General features: G+C 39.6%; 1 protein-coding gene across 5 annotated transcripts in view; it reads left to right on the top strand.

Moving 5' to 3' along the window:
• The first annotated feature begins 255 nt into the window (after positions 1-255).
• The window catches only part of cntn3a.1 (contactin 3a, tandem duplicate 1), a 67,528-nt gene continuing 51,689 nt past the window's right edge, over positions 256-16,094 (top strand). For 3 of the 5 annotated variants that reach the window (XR_005101365.1, XM_037280367.1, XM_037280346.1), the window contains exons 1-2: positions 257-591; positions 11,332-11,475. Coding sequence is in view for 4 of the 5 variants with exons in the window: in XM_037280367.1 (XP_037136262.1) it covers positions 11,421-11,475 (55 nt within the window). In the remaining variant the exon portion in view is untranslated. Of the gene's footprint in view, positions 592-11,331; positions 11,476-16,094 lie in introns of all 5 variants that reach the window. The other 2 variants (XM_037280373.1, XM_037280354.1) reach the window with 2 other exon arrangements.

Raw genomic sequence — 16,094 nt, 5'->3', positions numbered from 1 at the left:
AATTGTAGTCATGTAAATAATGCTTACTTTGCAAGTTGAATAATATATGGTATTGGTAGAAACCTCTCTGCAGAAACTTCAGATAGTTTACAATCTCTATGGAATTAAGACTCGGCTCGAGCGGGAATGAAAACTGCACATAAAAATGTAAAAATGCAGCGCGTCTTCCAGCTCTGCGTCCCTTGTGCGCACAGGAAGTGCGCGTTACACGCTCTCGGACGCTCGTCCACCTACGTCAGACGCCAGCGAGCATACCCCAACTAGTCTCAAACCCCAAATCGCCACACGCGAAGCGCGCTCGGGAGGAGAACCAGCATCTGACAGCCACTGGTGGGCTTCGTCACATCGGACGAGTCCGGTGCTTTTCAGAGAAGGAGCGTGAAGTAAGAAGAGCTGCAGAGGAGAGAGAAAAAAGAAAAAAGACGAAAGAACGAGCATTGGATGGGATCTCGAGGATAAAGAACAGAAGCGTGAGAAGAGTTAGTTTTCACGCTCGGTACTGGTGCGAGGCTGAAAGGAGATGTGCGCCTTAACATGGATATCCGAGGAGGGATAAAACTCGACAAACACCACCTACTCGAACTGAGGCGGGTAAATCATTTCTGCCTCTTCTAAGTACTATATTTGATTTAATTACGGCGTCATTCATTTGTGTTCATTGACTGCTTCGCCATCGATCTCCATCTTCCATACCCCCTCATTAAGGTCGCGCGTGTGCTGGAGCTTATCCTCGCTGACTCTGGGTGAAAAGCTGGGTGGTACGCCCTGGACTGGTCGCCAGCCGATCGCACATTGACAGACAAAATATCCATTCACACTTCAGGAAAATTTAAAGTCTACATTAAGACACCTCTACACACGAATAACGCATGGTCAAAAAGATAAAGAAAATTAAAGGGGGAGTGCGGGGCAATATTGAGTTTTTTTCAGAATCCTTTTTATTTCCCAAAGAAATTACTGAGCAGTGAGCACACATATTGTACATGCATGTGTCTTTAATTGCATGGCTTTGTAAGCATATGCATCATCAGAGAAAATTTGTATATCTTGGGGATGTATTGACATTTATCTTTGTTTACATATCATGTGTTCTGTGCGGGGTCACAAATCCACATATTGCCACAGGCAGAACTCATTTGCTGTCAGTAATCAGAGGGGGGATTGAACTGAGTCCGGGCTCATCATCTCTCCCAGTTTTTAATTGAACTGAGCTCCGAGCTTGATTGCGGTTAAGATTGTCCAAAAGCCGCACGTCAGCAACTTCATTGCAAGTTATTCTCATAGAATCCTCGTGAAAACCTGCACATCTAAACAGTGTCTTGAAGTGTATCCGATGCAGCTTAGAATTGATCACTGAGAAACACAATGGCCCCGTGGCAGTTTGTTTTGGTTTACCTTTTTGTAGGCATAATCTTGACTTTTAAACCAATTTACTAATTTTTTAAAGATGTATTATTCATCCCACATTTTGCATCTTTCTACATCTATTTGGGCACCTCCTTCATTGACACACTTGTGATGATGCCACTGTGTCTGAAATAAGAGGATGAAACAACATAACATGCAGAGAAGAGCAGGAAAAGTAGACATTGCATTGGTAAATGAGTACTAAAATGTTAGATTAAGTTGCTTCTCACCATGTTCTGAGGTGCATATGAACATGTGGTGTACGGCTGCATGTTTGAATGTCGGGGATTATCGTCTAAATTTAGTTAAGGTCATTTACTACCCCACAGAGAGTTTTTGCTCTGGGGTATAGTACTTTTGGTTATTTTGGGCAGTCTGTTGCTCTGCATATAGCTTATGTGATTACGACTAATGAAGCTTTATTTCACATTGCCGTTTGCACAGCTGTTTATGAGCACCCCCCCAACACACACTCACACATTTACAACATGTTTGTCATGCAATGAGACATGAGGCTAGGAACTGGTTGATTGGTGCACATGGAAAATATCCAAAAAGAACCCGAAACTGCTGTCCAGTATGAGAAATGTATTATGTTTATCTGTTTTGTTGTAAGGGTACGTGGTGATGCAAGCATAGTGCTGCAGAATTTCCCACAAGATCAATTAAGTATCTAGTTCAGCCGGGCAATATGGCCAAGGCCATAGCTCAGTATTTTTTATTTTTTTTTGTCTGAATGGCGATGCACAATATATACGGTAGTCTGCAATTTTTCCAAAGCTGGACATTGTTAAACTCATAACAACCTATATAAAATGTTCCCAATACTTAATGTTTCCTTCCTTCTTTGAACTTTGTGTAGCTGCTCATCAAGGCTTTGTTTTTTCATGGCCAGTGCAATTTAGCATGAAATCTGTGCAGGGATAGGCTGGAGCGAGACTCGGTTTGGGTATTTTCATAAATGCATGCAAGTGGGTGCAACATGCCGCATTAATAAAGGAGGGGGGGGGGGGGGGTTGCCATTGTGGGCATGAACACATCTGACTTGAAGTAGCTCTGATCAGTCCCTGAAAAAGCGAAAGACGTGCTGATACTCTTTGGAAGAATAAACTGATTTGTTTGTATCCGTGTCATGTCAAAGCACACAAAGAAGATTGTCCATGTGTGCTATCCTCCCTTCACCCTCCCCCAAGCCAGCTTCCATGTCTGACCAGTGGGATGTTTTCAAAAATGGGAATAATAATATATAATATGTTCAATTAATCGATTTCTGCAGTGAATCAGAGGATGCTCACTGCTCATATTTGTGAATGAATCACAATGACATTCACTTAGGGCTGTCACTATTCTATTGACCACCCCACCCTGAAATAATCTGATAAAATTTTATTTTGCATAGAAATGTATGACAAAAACCATTCCCCACCATTTTTTATAGTTTATTCACGTAATTATTGTTGTTTATTATTTGGTATTGTTTACTTGTAAATAAAAACAACTAAACAACATTTAATCAGTATCACACAAGAAGGATTAATACTCACCAACCTTTTTGAAACTGATTCGGTTACTGGTGTCCCTTTTGTCAGCGCATGTGTTTGCAAATGTCTTGTTTGGAGTAAACACTAAAGATAATCAGTCTGTCTTCATGAATGACTACGAACATGAATGAAAAAATACTGTTGAGTTTGATTGACATTAGAGGATTTGAACAACTTTAAACAATGAGTTTATCATTTAAATCGTTGATAAATTTGATAATCGATTACTTGTTAATTAATCGATTAATTTGACAGCTCTACATCCACCACACGTCTACGGAATTCATAATCTATTTGCCTGCGTCTTGATCAATGTTCCCTCTAAGCTGCGCGCGTGCGCAATCGCGCACTGCCCGCACGTTCTCAGCGCACAAGAAATCTATCCAGCGCATAAACATCCCCCCCCCCCCCCCCCCCCCGAAGCGAACGCACAGCGTTAAACGCCCCATTTGCACCCCCCCCCCCCCCCTAAGCGAAGCGAACACGCAGCGTAGGACGCCCCATTAGCAACCCCCCCCCCCCCCGAAGCGAAACGAACACGCAGCGTTGGACGTCCCATGAGCACCCCCCCGAAGCGACCTGATGTTGCTCACTGTAGTCCTCAGTTTGCTCAGGGAGCTTGTGTCTATGCCCAGATACATGAAAAATTAGAGGGAACATTGGTCTTGATCATATTCACCAACTGATACACACTGATAGTTAGACGTGTTCCCAGCAGGTGAAAAGTTAAGTCCACTTTCTGCTACCACACTGTCAGGTGCACCAGGCACCTGTCAAACGAAACGCCCAGCATGGAGCAGAGAAATAAACCAAACTTCTACACGAGTGCATTGTGGATTCTGTCGGCATGAAAATCAAGACACGCCAGGTTTTTATGTGCGAATGCAGTTGCGCTATCTATAAATGAAATGCCTTAAACAAAGGTTAGTTTAAATTTGAATTAAACAGCATATTGTTATTTTATTATGCATATTTTAAGAGCAACTTTAACCTAACCAGATACAAGAAATCATATTAATCTTATTACATAAAGGCCATTCGATTCAAGGCAACCCAATAACATATATCAATTGATGTAAAGTTGCTGTTCATTATTCTACTATTTATGAAGCTTGATTGTATAATTTCACTCAAGGATAATCTCTCAACAATATCAAATAAATCACAGTTTCCCACCCTTATAATGCCAACTCCAAAAATGCTCTTGGAGTAAATAAATATTCAACAGTCTTTTTTTTTTTTGCATGTCATTCAGACGTTTTATATCCATTGCTGTACTGTAATATGGAACCATATTTGTTCCATATCTGTGACGTGTGCAACCTTCAGAATAATTCATGTTGCTTTTGATAACATCGTGTATGTGATTGACATGATAGAACTACAGCTGGCACATTTTTTTTCTTACCAGCTGCCTTCTCGAACCCAGTGGTGCCAGCCAGTTCCTTGTAGATACCTGCAGTGGGATTCAAATCTTTCTTTTGCTTTCAAGTCCATTATTGAAGGTCTGTCTTTGATGTACTTCAATGCAAGAAGAAAAATAGACGTCTCCTTTCGTGTCGACTCCATGAATTCGTTCACAATTTATTAAAGGGCGCTCAGGAGCCACATAAGCAAAACATCTATCCATTGTGACCGGTTAATTGTAATCTCTGACTGGCAATAATGTCATTAGTGCAGACTACTGGATTACTGGAGAATATCACGTCTGTTGCTTATCCCCACAACAAAGGGGAATTCAATGCCCAAAATTTCTTTGGAATAATATGTTCTGTGCAGCCCAACTAGTCAAAACACACTCATCTGATTAATGTTTGTTTGTGCAATATGAATTCAGCTGGCAAAATCCATCTGTTTCTATCCATCTCAGGGGGCAGCCATTTTGCAACTCGACAATTTTCTGAAGCTGAACCGTGATTGGCAACTGTGATGTCATTTTCAGTCAACAGCAAATGGCCGCCCCTGAGATGGGTAAAACCGGGTGACATTTGCTGCTTAAATTATATATATGTATATATTTTTTTATTATTAATCAGAATGCTCTGTTTAGAATGGTGGGGCCACATACAACATATGATTGTAAAGACAAGTTTGGGGTTGACTTCCCCTTTAATAAAAAGTTTAGCCGCCTTGAACCCTAAACCTGCATGGCAACCTTGAAGTTCATGAATAAAAGTTCCTGGCTTTAGTTTAGTGCCTTCTTCTTAGCAATCTACTAAAACGTTGCAAACAATAACTGAAAAACAATAAAACGTGGGTTAGAAGATCTTGCTCCTTTTGCTTCTTCTATAAGGCACATGCAAAAAATGTAGTTCATATGAATTCCTGTTTGGTGAAAACATCAGCAGTTTTCCTGCCCTATACTCTAATACAACAATTTCATTGTGTGTGGAAATGGAAAACACTTCCACAATACCGGAGTGACATCAAAGAAACATATTTCCATCTGAATAGGAACAGACAGTAATTGGCCCCTTTTCCAGTATTTGGTGAGAAAGTGAGGTCTGATCTGATGCTTCTCATGGCTCCTGTGAGTGTGCCAGCAGGACTTAGTGAAAAGAGCTGCTTCCCTCACTGAGATGTTAAAGTTGAAGCCTGTCTCCTGCAGCTTTTCATCTAAAAGCTCACAGTGCCTGCTCCTTGCTACATTTCTCCCACTGCAACATTTCAAACTGAACTTTGAACTATTGGGACAAAAAATCCTGAAATTGCTCATAGAGAGAATGACGGCAGCCAGGACTCAGCTCACTAACAAGCACATTGCATTTTCCGTGACTATTGTATGACAAGTTATTGTTGCTTCAGCAGCTCAACACTTTGGAAGAGAAGTCAGAGAAAATGGTTTTATTAGCAGTAGCAGGTGAATACATTTAACCCTGCAGCAATACATTATTCTCTCTATTTTTACTAAATTTATCACTGCCATGCGACCATATTTAAGTGCTATCTTCTAAGTTATTACTTTAAGGAGCTACCTGAAAACTGGTGCCCAGAAATTTTTAAAATTTCAAGCCTATTTGGAAGGGATGAATCCATCAAAGGACAGTGGAAATTTTTTTGATATGTTTAAATCTGGACATGGAGATAGATGCAAGCAGGGACAACCTTTCAACATATGCTATTGTTCTTGTCGTAGGGGAGATTGGGACAAGTGGTCTCGCAGAGCGCCCCGTTTGGAGAAATGAAGAAGCTGGCATATGATGTGTCACACCAGCGGCTTGTGGGTTTACATCAAAACACTATTAGTCTCTTTGTTTTGCACCGATATTTGAGGCTCAGTCTTGGCAGGCGGATATGTTGGATTTTCCTCAATTGGCTCCCACGGTGAGCTGTTTGTGGAGAACCGAAATTAGTTGGCGTATATAACCTCACTTCAAACGAGTTTTGAGCATAATCTCACTGGCCACTTTATTAGGTGTACCAGCACAACCCTGTGAGGTGCAGAGCTGGTTTGAAATTTCAATTCAATTTCAATTCCTTTGCAAAGATAATAATGCCACTCTGACATTGGCAATCAAAACAAAACCTTAATCTATAACCAGAACAATTCAATTCAAAAGACATGCAACACAAGAGAAGGAAATCAGTACAGAGAGAACTAAAGTAATGAGCATGCATAATAAAGAGATCAGAACGCAGAGCATATGACTCTAGTCCGAAAGGCTTTACGCTGGCCTCCAGTCAGCTCTAGACTTTAAAGTTCTGCTACTGTTCTATAAATCGCTGACTGGTCTTGGTCTTGAATACCAAAGGTGACCATTTACACCTGTTGTCACCTGGGCGTGGGTCCGTCATTGACAAAATGTTGTCATCAGATTTAGCTGGCGTAAATTTAAAACACTGAAGGAATGAGCATTGATGAAATCAATTCTTGTTTGTCACCTGGTCCACCACATCTAAAATTAAGGTTTTAAAAAAATAAAAATATTCAAATATTCTAAATATTGTCTTGCATTATACAAGCTACTTTTTCTTTGCCTTGCTTTTATATATATTTACATTCCACATTGAATTACCTTGTGAATGAAATGTGTTTTATAAATAAAGCAGCCTTGACTTGAGACTGCAAAGTTTTGTGAGACATGCACAGATATTTGGAGGAATCGACATTGCGTGCTGGTTGCAGCCAAATTATGCACTCCCTTTTGCCTCTACAGTTTTGAAATGTATCAACATTTAATTCCACACAACTATGAAATTCTTAATGATTGATTTATTGATTACTATGGTCAACTTTGGTGATGGCTACTGTCAGTCTCTGTTGATGTAATTGTGTGAATAATTCTGACACAAATTTCCCTCTGTAAATGTAGGTCCAAAAATTGGTTGCTGTGTGTGACTGTGCACCTTGACTGAAACTCCAGTTTCAGCAGAAGAAACCTCTTAGCTGTGTGTATGGTGTTGTGACAACCTGCAACAGTATGTTGTTATTGGTTCTGAAAAATAATCCAGGTTGACTGAAAGCATGTGGGTGGCCAAATATCTTGCGTTACCTGTAAAGCTTCAAATACTGTAGCCAATGTTGATATCGTCATTGTGTACCGTGTCCCTTCTGTGCTCCTGCTGCAACATCAATTTCCCTTTAAGGGACAACCGTTTCTGATTAAGATTCTGATAGAGCTCTATAGGATGTAACAATGTCGTGTAGGTACACCATATCTAATGCCAGTGAGAGTACATGCATATTAATTACCTGTGACATTGTGAGGTAATCTCAAATACTGAAAGACAAATGAAGCTCAATTGCTATCGTTTTTGGTCATTTAGTTTCACAGCACCACAAAACTGCGGGACACAATCTGACAAGATGCCGCTATCTGGTCCAGTCTGTCACGGAAATGCTACTGTGGCACTTTGATTCACGTGCGTGGGGTCAAGAAGGGAAATTTCACGATTACTAGCAATCTCAATGGGAGCGGGGGCAGAAAATGAATTTTAAATAACCTGCAGGCACTCAGAGCTGTGGGATGGAGGAAAACACAGATCAAGCGGGTGTCTGTAGATCAAGCGAAGTCACAGCTCAGGTGATAAAAAATGTAGCATCTGCCATTTTTACTAGTCTTGTATCGTTTCTGTAGGGAGTGGGTGTCTGGTCTCATTCATGTTTCAGTGCTTGAGGGTGTGCGCTAGACCGAGAGTGTGTCTGTACTACGGCCCAGGATTTCAGTGTGGATTTTTATCTTCATCTGGACGAGGAGCACCTTTCTATTAACACACTTTTGAGCCCTGAAAAAATGATAGCGGCTGCGTGATCATTCGTAGTGGAGAGGGTCAAATCAACCGGCATCACTGTCCGACTGTACTACAATTTTCAGTTTGTCAGCTTCAGCTGCTGCTGTCAGATGAGACAAGGATAAGAGGTAGCATTCTGACAATGCTTGAAATCTTGAGTGCTTTTGTCTGTGGAAATTAGAGGTTATTCACCAACAGGAAAACATATATTCAAAAGTCAAATAAAACACTTTTATATAATAGTCTTATTGCAGTATAACACAAGGTTGTCAATAAAGGATGCATCAATAGAATACAAGTTCAAGAACTTAAATGTGCATAGGATACTTGCTGATACCACCAAAAAAGCAGGCAAACAAGAAAACCCGCACGCACGCACGCACACACACACACACACACACACGCATGCACACGCACACACATACACACACGCATGCACACGCACATACATACACACACACACACACACACACACACACACACAACATGGGAATAATCAATTTCCGTAAGTCATTGCTCTTGTGACAACCAAGTCATAAGGGTAAATCACTGAAGATGTTCAACAACTACTGTGGTCACTGCGGTACCTGACCTGCTACTAGTCAGCATCTTTAGATCAAAAGATGTCTTTTATCCACCAAGTAACTGAGGCCTCGTGTCTGCCAGTAATGGAGATAAAAAGGTTGCTGTTAAAGATGAGAAGATTAGATGAGACTGCCTTTTGAATGGGATATCTCAAGTGTTTCCAAACATTTGTTAATTGAGCTCTCAAAGGTGAATGATCAGCCAACACAATTTTATATATTACAGTGAACCCATATTCCTTTGTGTGCCTTCGTGTGCCTCCTCCCTACTCACCACACACCCATTCCCAACCTCCAGGCCTCCACAGCCATGTTCGACCAATTCTCAATTTCCATCACCATGTCGTAACATAAGGTAAAGCACAAATTGAACGAGACGGAGCCTGGGAACTCAAAACAAGTTCCTGTAAAGCTGTCATTTTGCCCGTTCAAGGTTTCCGCCCGACAGCGACGTTGAATGTTTCTCAGCGTTTTTGGAAGAATTTGGGTGATAAAAATGTTTTTTTTTTTTACCCAGTGCATTTCAATTTTCCCGACTGACCTCCCAAGCTGGCCCCTCTCCCCGCGAATAGCAGAGGGTCCACTGTACAGCCGCGTGTCATTATACACATGTCAGGAACATTACTTGTAAGGCTATAAGTGTCTTTCTGTATGTGTAAATCTACCCTGCCTCCAGCCCAAGGTCCGCTGGGGTTGGTTCCAGCTCTTCCACGACTCTAATGAGGACAAGTTGTACAGAGAATGGATGATGTTGCAGTGCTACTGTAGGTTCTGGTGAATTTCAGGTCCTTCTCTTTTTATTACAAAATATGTAATATGTATTCAGTGAAGCTCTTGCAATTATTTTCTGTTGAAGGAGAAGCCCTGCAAAAATAGCTGAAAGCATAAAAAGGTGATTTGAAGTCTCTGTTTTATTATTTAAAGCTAACATTTACTTATGGCATTGGCATTGTAATAACCGCAGGATATGTCGAAGAAAAGATGACGCTAAAGTCAATCTCCATATTGAGATTTATGGGGTAAACGTGTTGCCTTTTAATGGCTTTGTAGACTCAGAAGTGAGGGTATTGTATGCAAATGCAGCGCATGTACAGTATGTATTCACACTTGAATAGGCATGCTTGCTTCTGCTTTTCAAAGATAACGCTCAAAGAGCAAATTTTCAGTTGTCTCTTTTTTCCACTGCTTGCTTCTTGATAGACTCAACAGAATAGTATTGTTTTCAACTCTCTCGTTAGTTCTGCACACTGATTGTGACCAGTCAAAGAAAACTGTGTCCTTACTCAGTTCAATGTATTAGCGAGAGTAAGTTTAGCTAATTTTTTCATGTCATTTAATCTTTTCTCACTTTATCACCAGCTTGTCACAGACAAATATTTAATCTTGTAATCACACTGGAGATGTCAACATGTTTGGGTGTGTTTGACAGAAAAATGATGTCAGCGACAGCAGGAATATGTCTTATTATGGGAATGTTTTTTAGACCCTAATGCGGGTTGCATCAAAAATTAGACTCCAAGAAAATGTGACTCTTCCGAGGAACTGCGAATAATTTTGCGCTGTCAGCAATTTGCAGCAAAGATTTAATCTCTGCATCTTGGAGGAATTTGAGAAGACGTCCAGTGCTTCATTGCATGTCTGACAACCAGTCTCCTTTTTGTTTTGTCTCAGCAAGTTTCAGTACAAGCTTGAAATCCCATTTGTTTTTATTTTGCAGACATGATCCCTGCTATGCACTGTTAAGCACATTTGAACATTGATTTTGTCTTTGTAGTCTCTGCCTGGACAAATCTTTTTGTTTCTGTTTTTACACTTCCTTGCCTTAAAGCTGTTTTAAGCTAATTTTCTTTTGTCCTGAAATGCATTTTCAAAGATTTTTAAGAAACAAAGATCAAGTAGTTTTTCAGCATTTTTAGGTCTTTAATAATGTAAATAGCTGTCGAGAGAGACACTACTTTGTTATTGGAAACCACAGTACTCTACGAATCAGTTCTTAAGAACTTATTTTAATTGGAATTGGAGTAGTTGATGACTGATGAATTTATTTTTGTACAAATTAATCTACAGAATATACTATTGCTATGTAAATGTCTCTCAGAGAGGTGCCATGCTTGGATTTATTTTTGTACAAATTAATCTACAGAATATACTATTGCTATGTAAATGTCTCTCAGAGAGGTGCCATGGTGCACATCTGCTTGGACGTAACATCACATAGCTTTTGTCTTTAGCCCACTACCTCGTCGAGAGTGAAATAAGAGTTGTTGTTTGCAATGCAAAAAGTAATGCACATTTTGCCTTGATTTAATCAACATTCAATTTCAGGCAAATAATTGGTTCTTTATGGTCAATAATTGCTTATTATCCCAAATAGATATACTATATGGAGCACACTCATTCAATGCCTTTTCTTTTAACTACAACTAACAACTAGTGTGTCCTAAGAAAAAAAACTTTATTCACATATTGGTCTCCATCTTTAGCAATTTAGGAAATTTAGCCTAATGCCCATCTGTATTTGGAATTCACTTCTAATGTGCCCCCCTTCCTTTTCTTCTTTTTAACAGGGAACAAGTGTAAGTGCTCGAAAGGACAAAGAAAGAATATCATACATTTAGGATTGGATTTAAGATCGCATCGACCTGAGACCATCAAAATGGAGTTGCTGTGGAAACTGGCACTGCTGCTGTCATTGCTGGACTGCCTGGCAGGTAAACCTCCTGAATGACCAATTTTTATTTTCTGTGTATTGGGATATTAACTATGAATTGTTATTCAAAAATTGATGACAGCTCTAGAAACTGCTGAATAGAGGGCATCTGAAAGAAAATGAGGTTTTATGGCACCCAGCACCTTTCTAGTAATCCCTGTAATTTGTGGACAATGTTGATGTATTTTCCCTGCGATCTTCAAGCAGCATGACTTCAGTTTAGGGGCACTGCAAGGAAAAAAAGAGACAGATTTTCCCCTCTGAAAAAAAAACCCTCCCTGTCTTGCAGTTGAAAATGTGGTCATTCTTTTTAAAGGACACTTCAATCATCAACCTATTTGTGATTGCATGGCTAGTCGCACAGAAATCCTTTCACTGATCTTGCTTTTAATGAGAGACCTAAATTGAGTCTCTTACAAAATGTTCAGGGTCAAATGTGACGTCTCCTAATGTCGGAGTTTGAGGATGAGAGCAATATAAATGAGGGTTTTGCGGCATGAGCATCATACGTAAAAGAATGACGAATCTTTCATGTTGTCTTGTTACAGATTACCAGTTCCCCCCAGTATCTGGGCTGTAAAATAATTAGCATCTGTGTGCCTTACTTCATCACTTTGTCTCTTTGTGCTGCATTTTCACACCTACATATGCCATTTTGGCAATTAGCACGGTTTATCTGTAAATCCAGTACACATCAGATGAGTGTCAGTTAATAAAGGATTAGAATCTGCCGTTTAAATTTGCGTCCCTGTATTATAGGCCCTCAGGCATTATCTGGACACAGTAAAGAGTGAAGAGATTTGATGCCAGATGAACAGTTTTAATCAGAGCATTCATGACAGTGCTGCATACCATACAAAAAAATCAATCCCACAAATTAAGTGCAAATTATAGAATATTTTTGTTAAAGGAAAACTACTTCTTTTGAAAGGGTTTTGATGGTCAGACTTGGCTATTTGCAAACAATCACTCTATATGATACATTTGGCTTTTTCTAAAGACAGATTATAATGAAATAAAGCAAAATTACTGAATTTCGGTCACTGCAGCAAACTAATTCACACATTTTCATACATTGACATTGATTGTCCAGATACTTTAAAGTGCAACTGCTTATGGTAGTTATGTATTGAAATATGTGAAGCTGCCTTTAACTTTCAAATCTAATTTTACTTTCAGAAAAATTTCAAAGTGAAAAAAATAATTCTCTTTTTACTCATGACAAAAGGTCTGTGATTATGACTGATGTAGTTTCTGTTCCCACAGTATATGAGAGGAGGTTGGGCAGTTGGCCATGACATAAGCCTTCTTATAGCGGAATATATTAAGACCCTCAAAGCCTTGGTATTCTAAGAAATACATGAATAGTATTTTAGAACGCATGAGCACAATACTGAGTAGCATAAGCAGTGTCATTATATCAGGTATCTGCTTTGAGGAAGGTTATACGTACACCAGGCAGCCAGCCGGCTATGTGAACGAGCCGATGAGCCAGAAGGAAGTCCTTCCCATAGAAAGTTCATCGGGAGTTAACCAGATCCCTCCCCATTCTTTCCTCCCAGGGGCGCTGGATGTGTGTTTTTATATGTCAGGGAGCAGGGAGGTGACTTTGGACTTGGTTGCAAGATGCATTTTGACCCGTCCGCTTAGACTCTCCTGAACCAGCCATCATGTGAAAAATGCTACAGCAATATTATCACAACCCTTGAGAGGAAAATTACAGTCAATTTCAGTGTATTCCTTGCTCGGTGAAATCACGCTGATACCTGTATCTCATATCTGACTTGCTGTAAATACACTAAACAGGCACTCACAAAAAGAGAAGTGAAGCTTGCACCCACTAGGGGTAGAGTTTTGACAAAATCACTTTTATCACAAGAGGGGAAATGAAATAGCGTTTTTATTCTTTTATATAATACAACAGTTTTTAGTGGGGTGGGAAAGCAAGTCTAAATTTTCCTAACTTCTGTTTCTATGCCAGTGTTCTGTTGAGCCAAAAGGAATTAGCTCAACTGTCAACCTAGATCAGGGGTGTCCAGACTGGGTCCTGGAGGGCCGCTGTCCTGCCTGTTATCCGTGGATGTGTCTGAATGTCCACTCTTATCCCCAAACCCAGGTCTATTCAATTATGATTTCAGTTGGGCCAGATTTTCACATCAAGAAATGTAGCTGGGCCATACACATTGGTGAATTGACACTTTTTGTCAATTTTCTAAACAAAAAATTCCCCAATATCTTGCCACTACTCCTGTTTTTAGCACCGCTAGCCACGGTTCAAAACAACACCGTCAGCAAGGTGGGTAGGCTCGGCGAATGTTGCATTCACCGTTTCAAACACTTTTTAAAAAAAGAGTTTTTGAAATCTTGCAAACTGAGATGCCCTCTGCATCTCTTAAATGCAATTCAATTAAGGCAGCCTGAAACACAGGCTGGGCCACTCGGGGGTTGGTTCTGGGCCCCATGTGGCCTGCGGGCCGCTAATTGAATTGCTCTGCCGTCTTAAAAGCGCACTAGATAGGGAATAGTAATAGTGTGCACATTCGGTCGCAGCCCATGTCTCCCTGCTGCAACGCACCTCATTGAAATGAGCGGGATCATGTTCAGGCTTCTTCAGATACGAATATTTACATATTAATGTCGGTTATTAGCCAGAAGTGTCCACCTTAAAACATGGGATGTTTGCAAAGAAAGGTGTTTATGAAACAGCCGTTTTGATGAATGTATGTGTATGTAAACGAAAATTGAAATAGATCACGTCACAAGTGAACAGCATTTTCATTCCATTTGGTCATTTGGTTTCATTCTAATAAGAGTACAATGCTTCAAGTAAACTATAACTGATATAAAGCTTCACGACCAATGACGACAGGACACTTTCCGTATTTGGCAGTTTCATTGGTCAGAAGTGATGACACTGTCGATAAATATATTGGTCGCATGAAGCTAGTCGCTAAAAATAAATTATCCGCGTCACATATAAGTGTTCAAAATGTGGAGGAAAAAGTAGCAGCTTGTTGTCTGGAAATTATGATTTATACGTAAATATGCATCATGTAAATATCTGTCGTTTTCAACGAAATCTTACAAATCACAAGCACTTCATGAAGATATATTTCAGATATACTTTATATCTTAGGAGTTCTGGTTTGAAAATTTTGTGATTGATTGGCAACCAGTCCGAAGTGGATTCCACTTTTTCCCCAGTCAACTAAGAAAAGCTCGAGCTTGCTTTTAACCCTAAAAAGGAACGTTTTGAATTTTGGATTCTCTTTTTCATTTATTTTGTTGATATTATCAGACTTCAGCATTCACCGAAGTCTTTAAGTTTTTAAAGTGGGATGATTTATCACAGGTGTCATCTGTGGTCAAGCTACTGAAAAGCTGTAAGCATAGCAGGCAGTCCTTGATACATTGTGACTTTTCAAATTTATCATCACCACTGATCTTTTGAAAATGCATGCTCTCCTGAAGATCTAGTCAGTAGAATGCAGTGCGTTATATGAAAAGCAGCTTTGAAGTCTAGTCAAAACAAGGCTTTTTGTGAAGAAATATATTATACGTGACTGTCGCTGTTTTTTTGGTTGCTTCATTTTTTGGGCAAGGAGTTTGCTAAAATGCTCAGAAAGAAGGTATAATTGGAGGTAAAACAATTATTTCATTTTTTAGAAGTTGCACTTGTTTTTTTTATTGATTTGTTTTGCAGCATTTGTTTGGATTTAAGACCATTGTGTAAGATCAATGTGATAGTGTTGTGACTCAGAAAAGAATCCAAGTTTAAAAATGAGTGGATTTTTAAAAAAAAGTGTTTATCCTTTGGTTGATGTTTCAATTAAGGTAGCCTCTAGTAGCTATTATCTGACAGCTAATAACCTCCTCACCATTGCTGAGGGAATAAAAGCAATTCAATAACAAATGGTCCTTGCTGAAGCAGCATGTTTCTCTGCCTATGTACAATAATAACAAACAAGAAATAGCTTTAATTTTCTCATCCCACATACAGAGTGAATCGAAATCAATGATATGTTTCCCCAATGAATCTGCTGTTGGACACCATCATAAAAGGGGTATTATTGCATTTCTTGTGAACTAGTTTTGATTTGCGCGAACATAGTATAGTCACCTTATCATGCTTGGATATTGCTTGAGAATATTGATCCAATTTCTCTTTTTACAGACAATATTGTAAGTAGTGGCAATACCCCAAAGCCAAAGTTTTCACTCTTGGGCATTTTCATTTTATGTATCAATATTTGTCCTGCTTTACCAATAGTGCTAAGGTTATGAGCTTAATAAATTTGAGAAGAAAAAAGTTGCCTAATATTTTGATTAGATGTGCTTGAACCTATAGTATAACACCTGGCATAACCTAATCCTTGAAATAATATTTGTCTCAATGAGAGATCTGAAAGATGTCCGTTATCGACTCCGACAGAGACGAAAGCTGGTTCTAAAAATAAGATTGGCTTTTTTATTTGATGCATAAAACCTTGAGCTGAAACGAATGGATTTGGGACCTCTCAAACGGCCGATAACTCCCCTACAGCTGACTCCCCATGTGCCTGTTTATGCATGCTGAGGTAAGATGGAGGTATTCATTTGGCGTCAGCTTGTATTGAATTT

This window comes from Syngnathus acus, chromosome 2, assembly GCF_901709675.1.
Source record: "Syngnathus acus chromosome 2, fSynAcu1.2, whole genome shotgun sequence".
NCBI lineage: Eukaryota > Metazoa > Chordata > Actinopteri > Syngnathiformes > Syngnathidae > Syngnathus > Syngnathus acus.
This window is presented reverse-complemented; position numbering and strand designations above follow the sequence as displayed.